Source organism: Oryctolagus cuniculus, chromosome 18 (genome assembly GCF_964237555.1).
Source record: "Oryctolagus cuniculus chromosome 18, mOryCun1.1, whole genome shotgun sequence".
NCBI classification, from domain to species: Eukaryota; Metazoa; Chordata; class Mammalia; order Lagomorpha; family Leporidae; genus Oryctolagus; species Oryctolagus cuniculus.
The window spans coordinates 56,275,194-56,292,670 of NC_091449.1; the positions used below are offsets into that span (position 1 = coordinate 56,275,194).

At 48.1% G+C, this 17,477-nt stretch overlaps 1 protein-coding gene across 13 annotated transcripts in view; it reads left to right on the top strand.

The window, feature by feature from the left end:
* HYDIN (HYDIN axonemal central pair apparatus protein) overlaps positions 1 to 17,477 on the top strand; it is a 421,089-nt gene that overhangs the window by 246,581 nt on the left and 157,031 nt on the right. For 12 of the 13 annotated variants that reach the window (XM_051847256.2, XM_051847253.2, XM_070062720.1 and 9 more), the window contains one exon: positions 1,204 to 1,517. The exons of the other annotated variant lie outside the window; for it this stretch is intronic. In XM_051847256.2, coding sequence (XP_051703216.2) covers positions 1,204 to 1,517 — 314 coding nt within the window. The remainder of the gene's footprint in view (positions 1 to 1,203; positions 1,518 to 17,477) is intronic. 13 annotated transcript variants of the gene reach the window in all.

Genomic DNA, 17,477 nt, shown 5'->3' on the forward strand with positions numbered 1-17,477 from the left:
ATTGCAGGCCGTGCTTTACCTGCCACACCGCAACGCTGGCCTCTCTTTGTATTTTTATGTATAATGTAAATGTTTGTAGATGTATATCATTTCTAAAAAACAAGGCTATTCTACTGGAGAAAAAATTTAAGTCAATTTTCAAAGACATTTAAACACCAAGTACTGCGGTATCAAGAGCTGAAGATGTCATGGTCTACAAGAACGGGTTCTACATTGTGGCAGCCTCAGGTGCCAGTGGAAAGATCAAAGGACAGGCGGCTGGCATGGCTGTCAGATGGAATCAGGCCATCGGAAGAGTCATTTACTCAGTGTTGACTCAAGTTGGGTTCCTTCATCAGGTGAAACCCTTTATATTACCGAAGCACACTTAAATACCTGAGCCGTTTAAAGCAAAGGAGAGATCGGGCACTGCAAATTCATTCCCAGTTGCATCCGTCCTGACTCTGGGGCACTTGCTACAAAACCACGAGCTGGCTTTCACGCCTGTTATATGTGGGAATTGAGCAATGCCTTAAAAAGCCAATTCCAAGCCAGTCTCTCTACGGAAGGTGTGACTGCAGACGTGGGCGTCGAGGAACAGGTTGGGATTTGAATCAAAGAGAGAAGAGAACAAGGGAAAATCTAACAAACTACACAGCTCTGGAGTGTCGTTTCAAATTGAATAGAAAACAGCAGAAACTGTGCTTTAGGAGTTAGACTTGCAAGTGTTAGAAAAAAATTGAAGTACCTGATCCGTCCCTTTCTGGGTCACTCTGTGCAGAGCCCCCCAGTACTTCAGAAAGCCTTTTTTTAAATCAATCAAAGAACTTTCCCCACCAACTTGGGAAGAGAATTTAATAATCTAATTTCTTTTTGGTTATGAATATCGTAATATTTACTCGTTGTAGATCCCTCAGTACTTACAACCCCACAACTATTGTCAAAATCTCTCCTTTTAAAGAATTCCTCTCCAGATCTTCCTTGCTTTTGTTTTCAACTAATGAAATATATGTGTGTGCATGCAGATAAATATCTCAACTTATGTACTAGCTCTTTACTTACCTGTAGAGATGTATTGTGCATGTGCCTTTCATACTGGTATTTTTTGTGTGTATCCCTGTGAATACCTAAATACACATAAATAACTTGAGTTGTACAATTTCATGCGTCAGGTTGGAAATGCATAGTATGAAAGCTGGTAAATCCCCATTGTCTTACTTGTAGCCAATTAAACTGGATATTGGAGGAGAAAAAAGGCTGCTGGTCAAATTCGACCCTTCCTACAGAAACGATCTGAACAACTGGGTGGCAGAAGAAATTCTAGCAATTAAGTATGTGGAACACCCCCAAGTAGACAGCCTGAGCCTGCGTGGGGAAGTCCATTACCCCAATCTCTGCTTCGAGGCCACGGAGGTGGATTTTGGCTGCATCCTGAACGACACTGAGGTCATTCGCTACATCAGAATCACCAACTGCAGCCCGCTGGTCGTGAAGTTCCGCTGGTTCTTCCTGGTGGACAACGAGGAAAATCAGATAAGGTACCACCAGCAGAGACCTTCCAGGGACCTCTGCTGTTCACCTAGGTCCTCTTTCAGGCTTTGCCCTGGGTTTGCTGGGTTCTGCACACTGAGCTTTCAGGAGCATTTTCCGTTCTGTCGACTAATTACTGACAGAGGTAACAGTCCCATCACTACCAAGTTAACAAAACAGCATTCATAAACCTGCTTTAATTTTGAATCATTAGATGTATTACATTAGAGATCATTAGAGATGTATTACAAAAAAAGTAACCTTTGTAGAGTTGTATTTTAACTACTGTCTGATTATGCTAAGATCAGAACGTGAGAGCTACTCTCTTACATGTTTAGGTGTGCAATGTGGTGGCGCTGACTTAATCCGAATCTGATGGCAGCTGATGCCCCTCTCCTCCCCGTCAGCCCCTGCAGCCACCTTCCACTCTTTGATTCTGTGACTCTGAATTTTTTAGATCACACACGTGTGTGGAATCATGCATTTCTGTCTTTGTGTGTTGGGTCTACCTCACTGAGTTTGATGTCCTCAATGTTTATCCGTGGGGCCGCATTCTGACGAGTTGCCTTCTTTTTAAAGGCTGAATAATGTTCTATCCCATCGTACGTATGAGTCTGTACCACACTTCTTATTCGTCTGTTGATGGAAATTTAGGTTATTTTCTACATGTTGGTTATTAAACTGTGACTGTTGTTGTAGTGAACATGGGAGTTACTGCTAATATCTGTCTGAGATATTAATTTCAATATATTTTATGAACACCCAGAAGTGGGATTGCAAAATCCTTTAGTAAAAATTCTATTTTCAATTGTTTGAGAAAACTCCTTATGGTTTTCCATAGCAGCCACACCATTTTGCCTTCTCATCAACAGTAAGCAAGGATTTCCGTTTCTCCACGTTCTCACCAGCACTTGCGGTCTTTTCTGCGTTTGATAATAACCATCCTAAGAGGTGGAGGCGGTGTATCCTTGTGGTTTTGGTTTCATGTCCCTGATGACTAGTGACATTGAGGGGTGTGTGTGTGTGTGTGTGTGTGTGTGTGTGTGTTCCCTGGGGAAATGTCTGTCCAGCTCCTTAGCTCATTTTTCATCTGGGCTGTTAGCTTTTGCTTGTTTGTTCGCTGATGAGTTGTAGGATTTCCCTACATATATTAGAGATTATCCCCTTGTCAGATAAGTAGTTTACCTTTTCCCTCTGTTGACTATTTCCTTTGCTGTTCGGCTTTCTAGTTTCATGTGGTCCCACTTGCTTATTTTTGTTTTTGTTGCCATTTCACACTCAAAGCACACACTGAGCAGGACCACGCGTTGGGTATGCACCACCCTGATCCCCACGGTGCCTGTTTAGCATAGTTCAGTTCCAGTCCATACCGCAGAGATTCATAAGCATAGAAGAAGTTGTGAAGCGGTGGGAGGTGGTAAGTGCTGTATGGAGAACCAGGAGTAGCATTTCCTTCCTGGATGTTTTGACAGTTCGTCTTTTAGCACACAAATGTCGGAGGACCACTCCTAACTGAGGGAGCCCCACGTTGTCTCCTAGTGGCTGTCAGTGCTTCCTGAACATACTCCTCATCATATGTATGACAGTAACCCTTTTCTTTCCTGTGCTTGTTACCATGGTAACTAACAGCTTGCCCGAGATGTCTTCCAAAGACATCTAATGATGGCCCAGCCTAGCCCTGAAGCTGGCAGCCCATCCTGGGCGTGAGCGTTGGAGCCTTCTCATTACGGGCCATGGACTGTTTGGGTTTGGATGAAATTCTGTCGATGGTGAACATTTAAAATAATTATGGGAAAGTCAGCCAGCCTGGCCTAATGTGCTTCAAATACCAGATTTTGTGAAGTGAACCTGATGTTGCACAGCTAAATGACCTTATTCCTTCTGGGAGCAAGGATACAACTTACTTATTTATTTTTTATTTTTGAGAGGCCATTCTCATAATTAAGATGGTAACATTAAAAGGTCCTGAGCCAGTCTTGAAGATGATGCAGTTCGTTTTTCACTGGTCTGAGTGTTTAGTGTCTTCCCCCTTTATTCAGTATCTTGCTATTTCTTGAAGTGAGCCTCTGCCTGTAATTCACTCGTTCCCTCGTTCAGTTAGTCATGCAGGAAACCCTGGATGAGAGACTCTGGCGGACCAGATACTGTGTGACACGGCAAGGATATAAAAACAAAGAACAAGACAAGGTCATCGTGCCAAGGCTGGTAGGGGAGCAGATGTGGAAGCCACGGTGGACACGTGATACAGCTGGCCTCTGAGGAAGGGTGGGGAGGTGGCGGTACCCAGTGCAGTCAGGAGAGGCTCGGCTGAGGAGTCAAGTTGAATGTTGCAGCTGGAGAGGTGGGGGAGCCTCCTGTCGCAGGCCTAGCATGTGTGCATTAGTTAGGATTCCCGGATTCACTCTGCCGCAAGTCACAGGAAACCTGACTGTAAGCAAAAATTAAAATGAAAGGAAATTCATTCATACCTGCAGCCCTGAAGTCCAGATTAATTCTGGCTGCAGGCGCGGATGAAACCAAAGGCTTAGCTAAGGTCATCACGAGGTGGAATTCTCCGTATCTCCTCTCTGCCTGCTTCTCTCTGGTGGCCTCCGTTGCAGGTCACTGTCTTTTCTCTCTCAGTCACCAAACAGCTGCCAGCAGTCCTTGGGCCACGTCCTTTCCAGCTCAGATCCCCTGGAAATGAGCATGAGCTGTTTGTCCCAGGGCTTCCAGTAGATTCCCTGTCATCAAACTAACCCAGCACTAACACGGCGACACTTCCTGTGCCCCGCCCCCTGGGTCACCGTAGGGGAGAGCCACGCCCTGAACATCATTGGCGTGGCCACCTGCCCCACAACAAGAGGTGTGCCCTCAGAACTACCTGGACAGCAGGGAGTGGGAAGCGGGTGGATTTCTGAGCAAAGACTGGCGCATGAGAGGACGGATGCTGGAGAGCAAGCAACACACACACACACACACACACCCCAAGTGTTGGCAGCAGGCACGTCAGTGTGGCCAGAACACACACACATACACACACACACCCGGTGTTGGCAGCAGGCACGTCAGTGTGGCCAGAACACACACACATACACACACACACCGAGTGTTGGCAGCAGGCACGTCAGCATGGCCAGAACACACACACATACACACACACACCGAGTGTTGGCAGCAGGCACGTCAGCATGGCCAGAGCACACACACACACACACACACACACACTCCGAGTGTTGGCAGCAGGCACGTCAGTGTGGCCAGAACACACACACATACACACACACACCCGGTGTTGGCAGCAGGCCCGTCAGTGTGGCCAGAACACACACACATACACACACACACCGAGTGTTGGCAGCAGGCACGTCAGCATGGCCAGAACACACACACACACACACACCCAGTGTTGGCAGCAGGCACGTCAGCATGGCCAGAACACACACACACACACACACACACACACACCCCGAGTGTTGGCAGTAGGCACGTCAGCATGGCCAGAGCACACACACACACACACACACACACACACCGAGTGTTGGCAGCAGGCATGTCAGCATGGCCAGAACACACACACACACACACACACACCCACACCCCCAGTGTTGGCAGCAGGCACATCAGCATGGCCAGAACACACACACACACACACACACACCCAGTGTTGGCAGCAGGCACATCAGCGTGGCCAGAACACACACACACACACACACCCAGTGTTGGCAGCAGGCACGTCAGCATGGCCAAAACACACACACACACACACACACACACACACACCCAGTGTTGGTTGAGGTCATATGTGTTGTGGGAGATGAGCCACGAGACGTGTGGTGGCAGCAGGGTGTGGAGAGCCCTGGTGTTCCCTAAGGAACTTGAGTTCTTTCTGGAGGCAACAGTGAGATTTGTGTGATCAGTGACAGGGTTAGGGTTTTGGTTTTTGGTTTTGATTTGTTTTTTTTTGCGGGTTTGTGTTTTTCAGGAAAGCTCTGAGTAGTGTTCAGCATTGCTGACCACCTCCTCCTTCCCGAAACACATTCCTTTCTTGGCTTGCACAACAGGATCCTCTGCTGCTCTTCTTACTCAGTGTTTATTTGTTTTCACCTACTTGAGAGGAAAAGAGAAAGAGATGAGCAGCAGGGAGGGGAGGGGAGGGGAGCGGAGGAGAGAGGGGAAGGGAGGAGAGAGGCTGAGAGGAGAGGAGACAAGGGAGGAGGGGAGGAGAGGAGAGGGATCTTTCATCCCCAGATGCCGCCATCAGCTGGAGCTGGGCCACTCCAAAGCCAAGAGCACAGAATTCCGTCTGGGTCTCCAATGTGGGAGGCAGGGGCCCAAGCTCTGGAGCCGTCTTCTGCTGCCTCCTAGGGTGCATTTGCAGGAAGCTGGGTCGGAAACGGTGCAGGCAGGACTGAAACCAGCACTCTGGTTGGGATGCCGGTGTCTCAGGCAGAGGTTTCACCTGCTGTACTGCATGCCAGTCCCTGCTCTTCCTTTTATCCCTCAACAGCTCCATCAGGTGGTGGGACGTGGGGCTCCCACCCAAGCCCTCTACTCTGCCTAGTGGTGGTGCACCCCCATGGCTTCAGTCAGCCTCAGTGAATGCAGGCCCAGACCCAGACCCGGTCCCAGACCCGGTCCTGGACGTCTCTACTGACCTCCAAGGCCACTGCACCCCTGCTCTCCTCTTGGATGTCTCCCAGGCAGTTTGTGTCCAATACGCCCCTCACAGTCTCTGGTGCTCCTGCCCCACACCCCGCTCCTTCCCACCACCCTCTTCCTGCCCCCACTCCAAGGCACCCAAGAAGTATCAGATTCCTTCATCTCACAGACCCTACCCACCCTATCAAATCTGTCACCAAGCTCAATATGTTAGGACTTCTAAGAACCTCATCTGACCCCCATGTCCATTGCTGTAACTCTGGTTCAATGCACATCACCAGTTGTCTGTGCTCTCCGCACCCCGCCCCACACACGTGCACCACGTCGGTTTTCTCCTGCGGATGCCGCTGTCCTGGCATGAGCCTTTAAGGACCACTAGAGCTTCCTGGGATCAGGTTGCTCTCCAGTTTCCTCCCTCTCCCCTCCCTCTTCACCACAGTGACCTGTTTACCTTACCTGCTGATCCTGTCTACCCGCCCCCTCGTTCCTGCTCCCTGCTCAAGCTGCAGCTTCGGTTTCCCTCCCCAGGGAAGCGTCCTTGAGCCCGGGCCCCCATGGAGGGCGCTGGCGGCCCCACGTCGCTGGTAGTGTACATCACATGGGTGCCTACAGCCCAGTGCATGCCTGCCCGTGGGGCCGGCAAGCATGTCTCCCCGTCACCGCTGGCACTCCCATGCCTAGCGTGGTCCTTAGCATGGACTAGATCCTCAAAGGACTTTTTTTTTAGTCAATCAGCTGCTCCCACCTGAGGATTTGTAGACAGGGGAAGATCATTTCATAGCTGCTTTAAGATGATTTTCTGGCAGCTTCCTGGCACCTGCCAAGTGGAAAGGTTCAAGGCATAAATATCACCTAGAATAGACTGAAAAAATGCCATCCGCCCTCCAGACATATTCTCTCTTCACAGGCCATCAGAAAAACATGAAGCACTCATTGACTAAAGGTCACTTTTATCAGATAGACCAACACTAACCTTCCTTTTCCAATTAGAATCCTTCGAGCCTTGGTAAAAGAAATAAAGGCATAAGTGAGGGTTTATTTTTCTTTTATTAGGCAGAGATGAGGATGCCTAGACACTGCCAATACTCTTGTCACAACACACACACCTGCCGTGTGCGTGCAATTTCGTAGGCAGTTCTGACTCACACACTTAAAGCATCTCTCTAGTTTGAGCACACCTTTCCTTTCCCAAGTTGGCCCTTGTGTCACAGAATGAGAAAAAAAAGAAGTAAAAACGGACAGGCATGCTAAATAAATATTCAGCAAGAGGAAAAGCCAGCCATTGCCTTAGAAACATGTGGATCCGTGCGAGCTCGTGGCTGCAGCAGGATTCCGGTTTGGCTGTGGTGCTGACAGCCCATCACCCCACACATGTATGTGTGGAGAGGAAGCTGGGATGAAGTGTAAGGGTGGGGATGCGTGCGGACATGGCTGTCACCGCAGGAATGAGCCCTCTCCCGGCCTGTCTGCTCTGTCTAAACGAGCAGCCTAAGAAAACGATGCTTCACGGCACCCGTGTGAGAGAGACGCTCCAGGAAATGCCTGCCCTTGAACCAGCCTGTAAGAGGCCAAACCACAGATCAGCCCTCAGGAAGCCACACAGCCCCTGGCTGAGCCAGTTTCTCTGCCCAGTCTCAGAGCCGTGAGCTGAGGCCAGGCCGGAACTCAGAGCTTGGACGCAGGTGGTGTCCATGGGCAGCCTTGCCTTGTCACAGCCAAGTCAGATTACAAGTGAATCAGATGCAGAGCCCAAGGGAGGCCAGGCCTGCAGCAGAGAACACGATGCTCTCGCGTTGACTTCCTGTGATGAACGCCAGTCGTCTGGTACTGGGATTGGGAGCGGGGCGGGGGCGGAGGAGGCCTCGTTTTCTGGATAAGTTCATCTGTGTCTGCACTGTCTCTCGGCTTCTGTCACTTCAGAAGTGGATCTTTTCGAGGATGTGTTACATTCCTGGTAGTGGAAGTCCTGGGCTATGATGTCAAACACGGCTGGGCAGAATCTGGGCTCTGCACTCCTAGGCATGTGAACACCTTGTGTTCCATTTACTCTCCTGTAAGATGTGGGTGGTGTAGAAACCTAAAACAGCCGTTGTCAGGATTAGATGTGATACATCTACAAAGTGTGCGGGTCCCTGAGCCGCACTAAGCGCTCCCAAGTTGGTGGTCATCGTTAGGTTCTCTAAGCGCCCCTTCCTTTCCATTCCCTGTGCCAAGCACTGCCAAGGGAAGTATTCCCCAGATCTTAAAGAATGGAGCTCTAGGATCCTTGGGCTCCAAATGACAGACCCAGGCTCCTTCTCCTTCTGACAAAAGATAGAAAATCCCTTTCTTAGACTAGGCTGCATTCATCAAGGCCAAAGCCAGGCCGCAACCAAGCGAAGGCAGGCCAGAGTCAAGTGTACCTGCCCATCTTCCCTGCCACCTCTCCCTGTAGCCAGGTGTGCACAAACCTACGACTACAGGTAGTTCCCTGCTTTGTTCTAGTGATCAACAAGAAAATCAAAATGTTTAGGAGACATGGGGCTTGTTATTATTCCTTCAAAATAAGCATAGCTTTATTGAATCCCAAGGCGGAGAGCCCAGCCTCTGAGTTGGACTCATACTTGGCCACCTTATGACCTTGGCACATGGGCAGGCCTGCCCTGCGCCTCAGCTTTCCTGTGTGAAACAAGGGGAGATAATAGACAGTGCTTCCCACACAGGGACGTGGGGAAGGTTGGATCTGTTTGTACCTGAAGAGCTCTTAGAGCTGTGTCTGGACACTTAATATGTGCTCCGTAAATGCCAGCCACTAATGGCCATTTCTTCATTGGAGAAACGAGGAGATGGACACCTGCAGTATGTTGACACCAGGCCGCGTTTGAGAACAGCTTCCCAGGGGTGACTTTGAGACGTTCTCTCCTGAAGCCAGCCTGAGGCCATCTCAGGATACAGGGAGGCCTCGCGACAGCTGAGGCCCGCAGCGGCCTCTCGCCGACCTAAGCCTTTGTCCCTTCCGTAAATATCCCTCTCTCTCCCCGACCAGCCCAGCGCCTCTCCGAGCCCTTTCAGCTCCAGTGCTCCTGTTGTTTCTTTCTCCCTTCCCAGAGACCAGTTTGTACCGGAGACAAAACGTTCTACCCTTGGGCCAGAGGGAGGGCAGCTCTGTGGAGGGCGAGAGGGGTCACAAAGTGGAAGCAAAGCAGAGGCCGCTGCTCCCCTTGGGCACAGTCCAGTCCGTGCACCCCTCGAGCTCCCTTACTCCCCCTACTCTCTCCCTGCTTGTTGCGAGCCAGGGTAACAGATGTCACAGCCCAAAGAATGAGCCCAGTGGGAACGGGGCTCCCCCACTGTAATAATAGTCTTTTATGACTGCTGTAACAAATGTCCATGGCTGGACAGCTTAAAGGATCACAGACTTACTCTCCCTCAGTTCTGGAGGTCAGAAGGCTGAACTTATTTGACTAGGCTCAAACCAAGGCATGAACAGAGAATGTAGCCTAACGGTTAAGACATCCGTGTCCCATGTTGGAGTGCCTGGGTTCTATTCCCAGCTCCAGCTCCTGACTCTTAACTTCCTACCCGTGCCGACTTAGGGAGGCAGTGGTGACTGCTAACGTAGTCAGGTTCCTGCCTGGTACAGCTAGATTGCATTCCTATCTCCTGGCTTCAACCCTGGTCCAGGCAGAAGCGTCGTGCGCATTTAGGGAGTGGACCAGCAGATGGCGCTCCCTCCACCTTCCCTTTGTTCCCTCCCGAGGCTCTAGACTATCCCTCTCCTTGCCTTTTCCAACTTCTAGGGCTGCACTCCTCGTCTCATGGCCCCTTCTCCATCTTTAAACCCCACAGAATGGTAACTTCCGATCTCTCTGTTCAAATTGACACTTCCCCTTCTCCATTCTCTGATGGGTGTAACCCTCTGCCGCTCACTTATACGGACTGTTGTGATTATGTCAGTGGGCTCACCCAGGTAATCTGAGATTATCCCCCCTTCTGTAAATCCTTAGTTTAATCCTTAGTTCTGTAAATCCTTAGCTGCTGTGTTCCTGCCATGGGAGGTGACAGTCAGAGGTTCCAGGGATTCTAATGTGGGTATCTTGAAGATGTGCATTATTCAACCTACCAGACCCACCCACCCCCACATTGACTCTCTTCCACTCCAAGTTAGCAGGTGTCTAGTCTTGACAGGTTAAGATGCCTGCATTCCACATCAAAGCACCTTGGCCCAGTTCCTGGCAGCAGCTCCTGACTCCAGCTTCCTGCCAGTGCAGACCCTGGGAGGCAGTGGTTATGGGCCAAGTAATTGGGTTCCTGCCACTCATGTGGGAGACCTGGATTCAGTTCCAGGCTCCCAGCCACTGCAGACATTTCAATGAGCCTGCAAAAAGAAGCTCACCATCTCTCTCGCTCTCTCTTGCTCTCTCTAGCTCTCTCTCTCTACCTGTGTTTTGTCTCTTTGTCTGCCTCTCAAATAAGTAAATAAATAAGTCATTTAAAATATTTATTTAAAAATAGATCCACTAAAAATGACCTTATTAGGTGTCTTTTGATTTTACACAATAGTAAACTTGTTTAAAATTAACTTTAAAAAATATGTTGGCTTATGTAACTAAAAGCCTATATTCAAACTTCAGACACAGCTGATCCAGGGTGCAGACAGTGTCCCCCACACCTGTGTATCTCCCCAACCATGTCTTGGCTCCAGTCTCTGCTGTGTTGGTTTCATGCTCAGTCAGGTTTTGCACACATGGCTGCCAAGATGACTCCAAATCTTCATATGCCAGGTTCAAGTCTGGGGGCGGAAGTAGAGGCCCTTTCCCTGAAGTGAGTCCTAGAAAATATCTTGCTGTTACTCATTGACTGTGATTGATTCCTGTGTCCCCTAATTACGTCCTAGAGAACAAAGTGCTACCCCTGAGCCAGGCTGGAAGTTAGAGACTTCCATGTTCCCAGAGGGACATGGGAGGTGCTTGACCAGAGAAAGGCAGCAGAGAACGAGGGCCCATTGTGTTTACTTTGCTGGTCACAAGCCAGAGAAATGAATGTCTAAATTATGAAGTTGGGTAGTACCTCTTAGGGTTATGACTACCTTACAAGAGTCCAGAAGCATGCTAACGAGGTGTAACCCTCAGCTACTGTGGGAAAGCGACTCTAGATGAGCCTTCACTCGCAGCACAGCCCTGTCACTGTGGAGCCCTGAGCAACCACCATGTGGGCACAGTGTTTGATCTTCCATATGAAAGACAACAGGCCTGTTTGGGGGTCATAGGGTAAGACTGCCAATCCAGTGTGAACAAATGCACATCTTTACCACGAGAAAACACTCTTTTAATAGCTTTGCAGAGCACAAGGAAAATGTCTCACGTGGCAGCACTCTGCTGTAGACAGTTATTGAGGTACAAGGACGAATCCTCAGTCCCAGAGAAATTAGGAACAACAAAAGGAAGGTTCCACAGTTTGTGGCCAGTAGCAGTAGGTTTAATGGTGTGCTTGTCCTGTGCCGGGTACCACGTTACCCACCATTGCCCTGTTACACGCTCCACAGTGACCCTGGAGGGCAAGGATGACTCTTCCCCTCGTCAGGGGCCCTGGTACCTCTACCCACATGGATCCCAGCTCCATTTCTGCACTGATGGCTAAGTCCCAATCACACCCCTCTCACAACCATTGCCTTCTCCTGACGTCATATCAAAGCACATTGTTCTATTGACTGTATTGCTGTATAGCCATTTTTCATTTGAGTCCACCTATGAATGTTCTGTCCAGACACTGTGCTATGTGATATAGAGACTACAAAGAGGTAAGACTGCTCCCTGTCCGTGGTACTTGAACTAGCACAGACAAGCGTGCAAAGTGTTTATGGGACACAAGGCAGACAGACAAACACTCCCTGTGGACCAGGCATCTCCAAAGGTGATTTTGCATGGTCTTCCCTGCAGCCTTATTTTATAGCCCTTATTTAGGAAACACTGTTGTTATTGTGATTTTTTTAAAAGGTTTATTTTATTTATTTGAAAGACAGAGTTACAGAGAGAGGCAGAGACAGAGATGTCTTCCATTCGCTGGTTCACTCCCCAAATGGCTGCAACAACGAGCTTCGCCGATCTGGAGCCAGGAGCCAGGAGGTTCTTCTGGGTCTCCCACATGGGTGCAGGGACCCAAGGACTTGGGCCATCTTCTGCTTTCCCAGGCCATAGCAGAGAGCTGGATTGGAAGTGGAGCAGCCAGGACTTAAACCGGCACCCATATGGGATGCTGGCCCTACAAGCTGGGGCTTTAACCTGCTGCGCCACAGTGCCAGCCCCTGTGCTTCTACAAATAGGGGAAAGGAAGTACAGAGAAGCTAATACGTGCAGGAAGGAAGGGATGGAGAGAGGGAAGGAGAGAAGAAAGATGAGAGGCAGGGAGAGGAGAGGGTGCTGGGAGAGTGAGCAGGAAACACTGTCACTGCCATCAAGGGTTTATAACCAAAACAGGAAAACAAGCAGGTCATAAACACCCGCAGCGCCTGTGCCCCACAGCAGCACTCTGCCACCTCTTGATGCTGCCAATATGACACAGTGAAGAAATCACAGGATCTCCCGGGACAGGGTAGATGAAGAGCCCCAGCAAGGTGTGAGGCACTGCCTGCCCCTTGGCGGAGGGAGGGAGCCTCTGGGTGGAGGCTCCTAGTCTAATCCTGAGCCCCTAACTGAGCATCTCAGAGCTGCAAGGGGGGAAGGCTCCCACCCCAAGGCTGCGTCCCCCAGGGCATTCTTAATGATGAGTACCCCAGAAAAGTCTTCTCATTCTTCATCCAGCATATTTCTGTGTACTGGCAGTGTAAGTGCTGGACACATGGTAAACTCTCAGTGCGTGTTGTTTTATTCATTTTCTACCATGAATTTTGTGGCACAGTTGTGTCACCCCATCGTTGTCAAGTAGAGAAATCCAACATGAACCTCAGTGGGTCAAGATCAGGATTGTTGGCAGGGTTGCCTTCCCTTCTGAAGGCTTGAGGAGAAATTTCACTTCCTTGCTGGCTTTTAGGGGTTATCAGCATCCCTGTGCTCATGGCCCCTTTCTCCGTCTTCAAAGCCAGCAGCAGCTCTCTGACCTTGCTTCTGCCATCACAGCTCTTTCTCTGACTCTCTCCACTTCTGCCTCCCTCAACACTTCTAATGACCCCTTGGTTACATCGGGCCACGTGGATAATCTAGGCTACTCTGTGTCGACACTGTTACCTTCGTCACTTCTGCAAAGTCCCCTATGCCCTGCAAATTAACATATGCAGTTCTCAGAGATGGGGGCGTGGGCATCTTTGGAATTATTCTGCCTACATCAGTTATTGTCTTATTTTCCTTTTATTTGGAAAGCAGAAAGAGAGAGAAAGAGAGACAGAGGTTTCCCAACCAGTGGTTCACTCCCCAAATCCCTGCAATAGCTGGAGCCGGGCTGGTTGAAGCCAGGATCTGGGAATTCAGTACAGCTTTCCCACGTGAGTGACAGGAACTCATGTATTTGGGCCATCCCCTGCTGCCTCCCAGGATGCGCTTTGGCAGGAAGCTGGAGTTGGGAGCAGCACCAGGACTTGCATCCTGGTACTCAGATATTGGATGCTGAGCTTCCTTCTGCTACACCAGTCATCCACCCCTGTCTACCACAAGTATCAGTGCAGGACATTGGAGTTGTTAGGATCCTAACCTTCTTTGTGCTTTTCACAGAGTTGTAAAAATTAGATGCCCATAACAGTTAGTACTCAACAGTAGTGGGAAAGGTGGTAGTGGTGTTCATATTCCTCCAGCTCATTCTTGTGTGTTCCCGTCCTACTCACCATAAAAGGCTGTAGAGAATATGCATGTGCAGAACACTGTCTGGGTGCTAAGGAGGGATAGGTGGCGCTAGGCACCAACGACCTTCCCCTGCACTTGGAAAACCAGGGCTCCACACTCAAGTGCCCCTTCTGTCTATTGTTTCGTGATGGCTAGCCACAGTGCTAGCCAGAGAACCATGACAGAACCTTGCCTTTAAAATGTTTGCGTTGAATCCTTAAATGTTTGGAGAAAATCTTGTTGGCTTCTTTAAGAATCAAGTTGGCCTGAGCAAAAAGTAACCATGGAACTTGATAACAAGCAAGTGGGGATAGCTGTTGTGTTCCTTTCAGGAGAAGAAGTGGGAGGAGAAATTGGCAAGTGCAATCCTGAAGATGAGGTAAAGCCTCAAGGTTCTGAACCATCAAGGACCTTTGTAACTCAGAAAACTGTCATAGTCAATTTTACCAGGCGGGAGGTATTTTATAAAAGGAACAAATAGGACTCACCCAGGGTTCTGGCGTAGGATAGGAAAGGATGTGGAGGCTGGGTGTCTGGACTTTGGGTTCAAGGAACCAGGCAGATGGGTAGTACAGAGAGACGCAGGGGCTGCTGCGGGCTTGCTGGGGAGAGGAGAAAGGATCTGTGGCTGCAGCAGATCGTGCGAAAGCTCAGTGCACATCAGGCACCCCCTCCACAGAGCAGGAATTGTAGAAAGTAGACGCTCAGCCCCTTCAGCATGAGGCGTGTTGAGTAGGAGGGTGCTGGATGGCACCAAGTCGACAACAGAAATCATTCTCAGGACCCAGGATAACAGGGATGCACTTAAATATTTTTCTACACAGATTCATAAACGCCTGTCATTCAATTTAGCTCTGTGTTAACCCAGTAGAGCCCCATGGCCCTTAGACCAATCTGTTCATTTAGGGACTTCAGAAAGGAAGAGAAAATAGCAGAGATGAGAATGAAAAGCTGCCTTTCCTGGTCCAAGGAGAACATGCCAGAAGTGGGTGGCTTTCTGGCTTTGTCGCCCTCCATCTCTGTCCTTTTCACTTTGCAGATGAGGAGCGGGGGGCCTCAGAATAGCGTGCCTTCTCGTGTTAGCATTCTGCAATTCTAAGAAGAACATCAAGAATGGAACTTCTATTTAAAGGAGAGGCAAAATTAGAGGACTCCACAGAGGAGGCTGAGAAAAAGACGTGATAAGAAAATCAGAAGAAAAGAGCCACATAACCCAAGCAGGAATGTTTTTAAGAGAAGCATAGCAGAGGTGGCCACTCCGTTTCCAGTAACACGGTAGACTGAAATATCAACTGCAATCTTTTTTTACTTTTTAAGGCCTGGAAGCATGGATGAGCTGCCAGGATTTCTCACAGAAGAATTCCTAGGAAGATGAGCGTCTGTATCAGGATGCCACAGCTGCCCTAGCAGAGCGCCGCAGCTTGGGTGGCTTGTTTTCTCACAGCTCTGGAAGTTGTAAACCCGATAGGAGGATCTCAGCAGGCATGGTCCATTCCAGGCCTCTCTCCTTGGCTTGTTGATGATCTTCTCCCTGTGTTTTCACATCGTCTTCCTGCCGTCCATGTCTGCGACCAAGCTTCCTCTTCTTACAAGGACACTGGTCATGTTGGATTAGGGCCCACGCTAGTGGCTTCATTTTAATTAATTCTATAAAGACAACACAGCCACATTCTGAGTCACTGGGGTAGACTTCATTATATGGATCACAGGGTGTGAGGACTCTAGCAATGTTTACAATTCTTTAGCCATCAGAAACTATACAAGGACGCATTGATAGAGAAAGAGGCCCTAGTGGCCAAAGCCCATGAGTCAGGAAGAGTGGTGGCTGCATGGCTGGAAGGTTCTGCAGGGCCAGGACAGATGGAGCATTGTTGGCCTTGCTAAGAAGTTTGACTGTGTTCCAAAATGTGGTGACAGCCACAGGAGGGTATTTGTAAGACAGTGACATGAACTAATCAGAAGAACTGCCAAGGCTCAGGCCCGCAGGAACTAAGAGAGGCCATTCTCCAGAGATTCTCACCATTGGAACTTGCACTGGGAATACTTGAGACGGAAGGAAGATGTTCTCAGACGTGGTGCCCGAGAGGAGAAGATGACTTCTAAGCCAAGAAAATGGCACACTGAGGAGTAAACTTAAATTCCCACTGACTGTATAAAATAACAGCGATGCAGAATCCATGGGATAATGTAACATCAGCATAGGGCTAAAATATTAGACAATACAGAAGGGGAGAAATGAAAGCTTTTAAGGTCTTTGGGATGCTCAAGAAGAGGAAAAGAGTAAATGTTAGGTAGGTAAACTGATCATGGTAGTTAAGGAAAAGAAATAAAAGTATAGAAGAGGAAAAAGTAAAATGAGAGGGGGAAAATCCAAAAGAAATTTTTAAAATTTGGGAGTGGGTAGCATGCGAAAGATAATATCACAAGCGTTAAATAAAAAGTATAAAATAAAGTGACAGAAAGAAATCCAAATATATTGGTAACTAAAATCAACATAAATAAAACTAGTTCAGAAGAAGATTGTGCTTCTGGATTTTACTTGCAACTATATGTCATGCTTAAAGGACACATCTGAAAAATAAGTACGCAGAAATGTAAAAGTTTAAGAATGGGAAAAAATAGCAAACAAATACGAAGGAAGTCTGAGAAAGCTGAGAAATATCCAGCAAAACAAGATGATAGCTTGGTTTCTATACAACAGCTTATTTAAGGTCCTAGCCAGTGCAGGGAGATACAAAAATAAATAAAAGAGATTAGATATGGAAAGGGAGAAATAAAACTCCTATTTTGTGACTATCTACATAGAAAATACAAAATAATCTACAAACAAATTATTAAAATTAGTAGAACAGTGGGGATGCAGGGTTGAAATGAAACGATAAAAATCAGTTGTATTTCTGTATAACAGCAACAAATAGAAGATACAATTTTTAAGTAGTTAGGAGTAATTCTAACAAAAAACAAATATGTATAAAATAATTTTATTAAAAGTCACTAAGGAAGACCTAAATAAATGATGAGCAGTACTTTTTTCATCAATTTAAATGATCGATTCAGCATAGATGTCATGTCTCCCCAAAATGATCTATAGCTCCAACTCCAGTGGAGATCTTGATAGGCTGATCCTCAAATTCAGGCAGAAAAGTAAAAGGGGATAAAACTACCCATCCCTCCCCCAGGCTGGAAAGTCTTTCCCCACCAGATATCAGCTCCCACTATAGAAGCAGAATGATGTAAAAAGTGTGGTAGTTACGCACATATGGGCAAATAGAGTTATAGAACAGAATGCAGGGCAGAAACAGACTCATGTCTGGGAACATAACAAAACTGAAGTTGCCAACCAAGACAAGATGGCCTACCCAGCAAGATGATCCAGGGACAATCCTTTATCTAAATAGAAAAAAGCAAAATATGGGTTCCTAAACTCATATTAGACAGCAAGTTAATTCCATATGGGTTAAAGATAGCAATGTGAGCATCAATGTGAACGTCAAACTTTCTTAAAGAAAACATAAAGTAACACTTTGTCTCTAAATA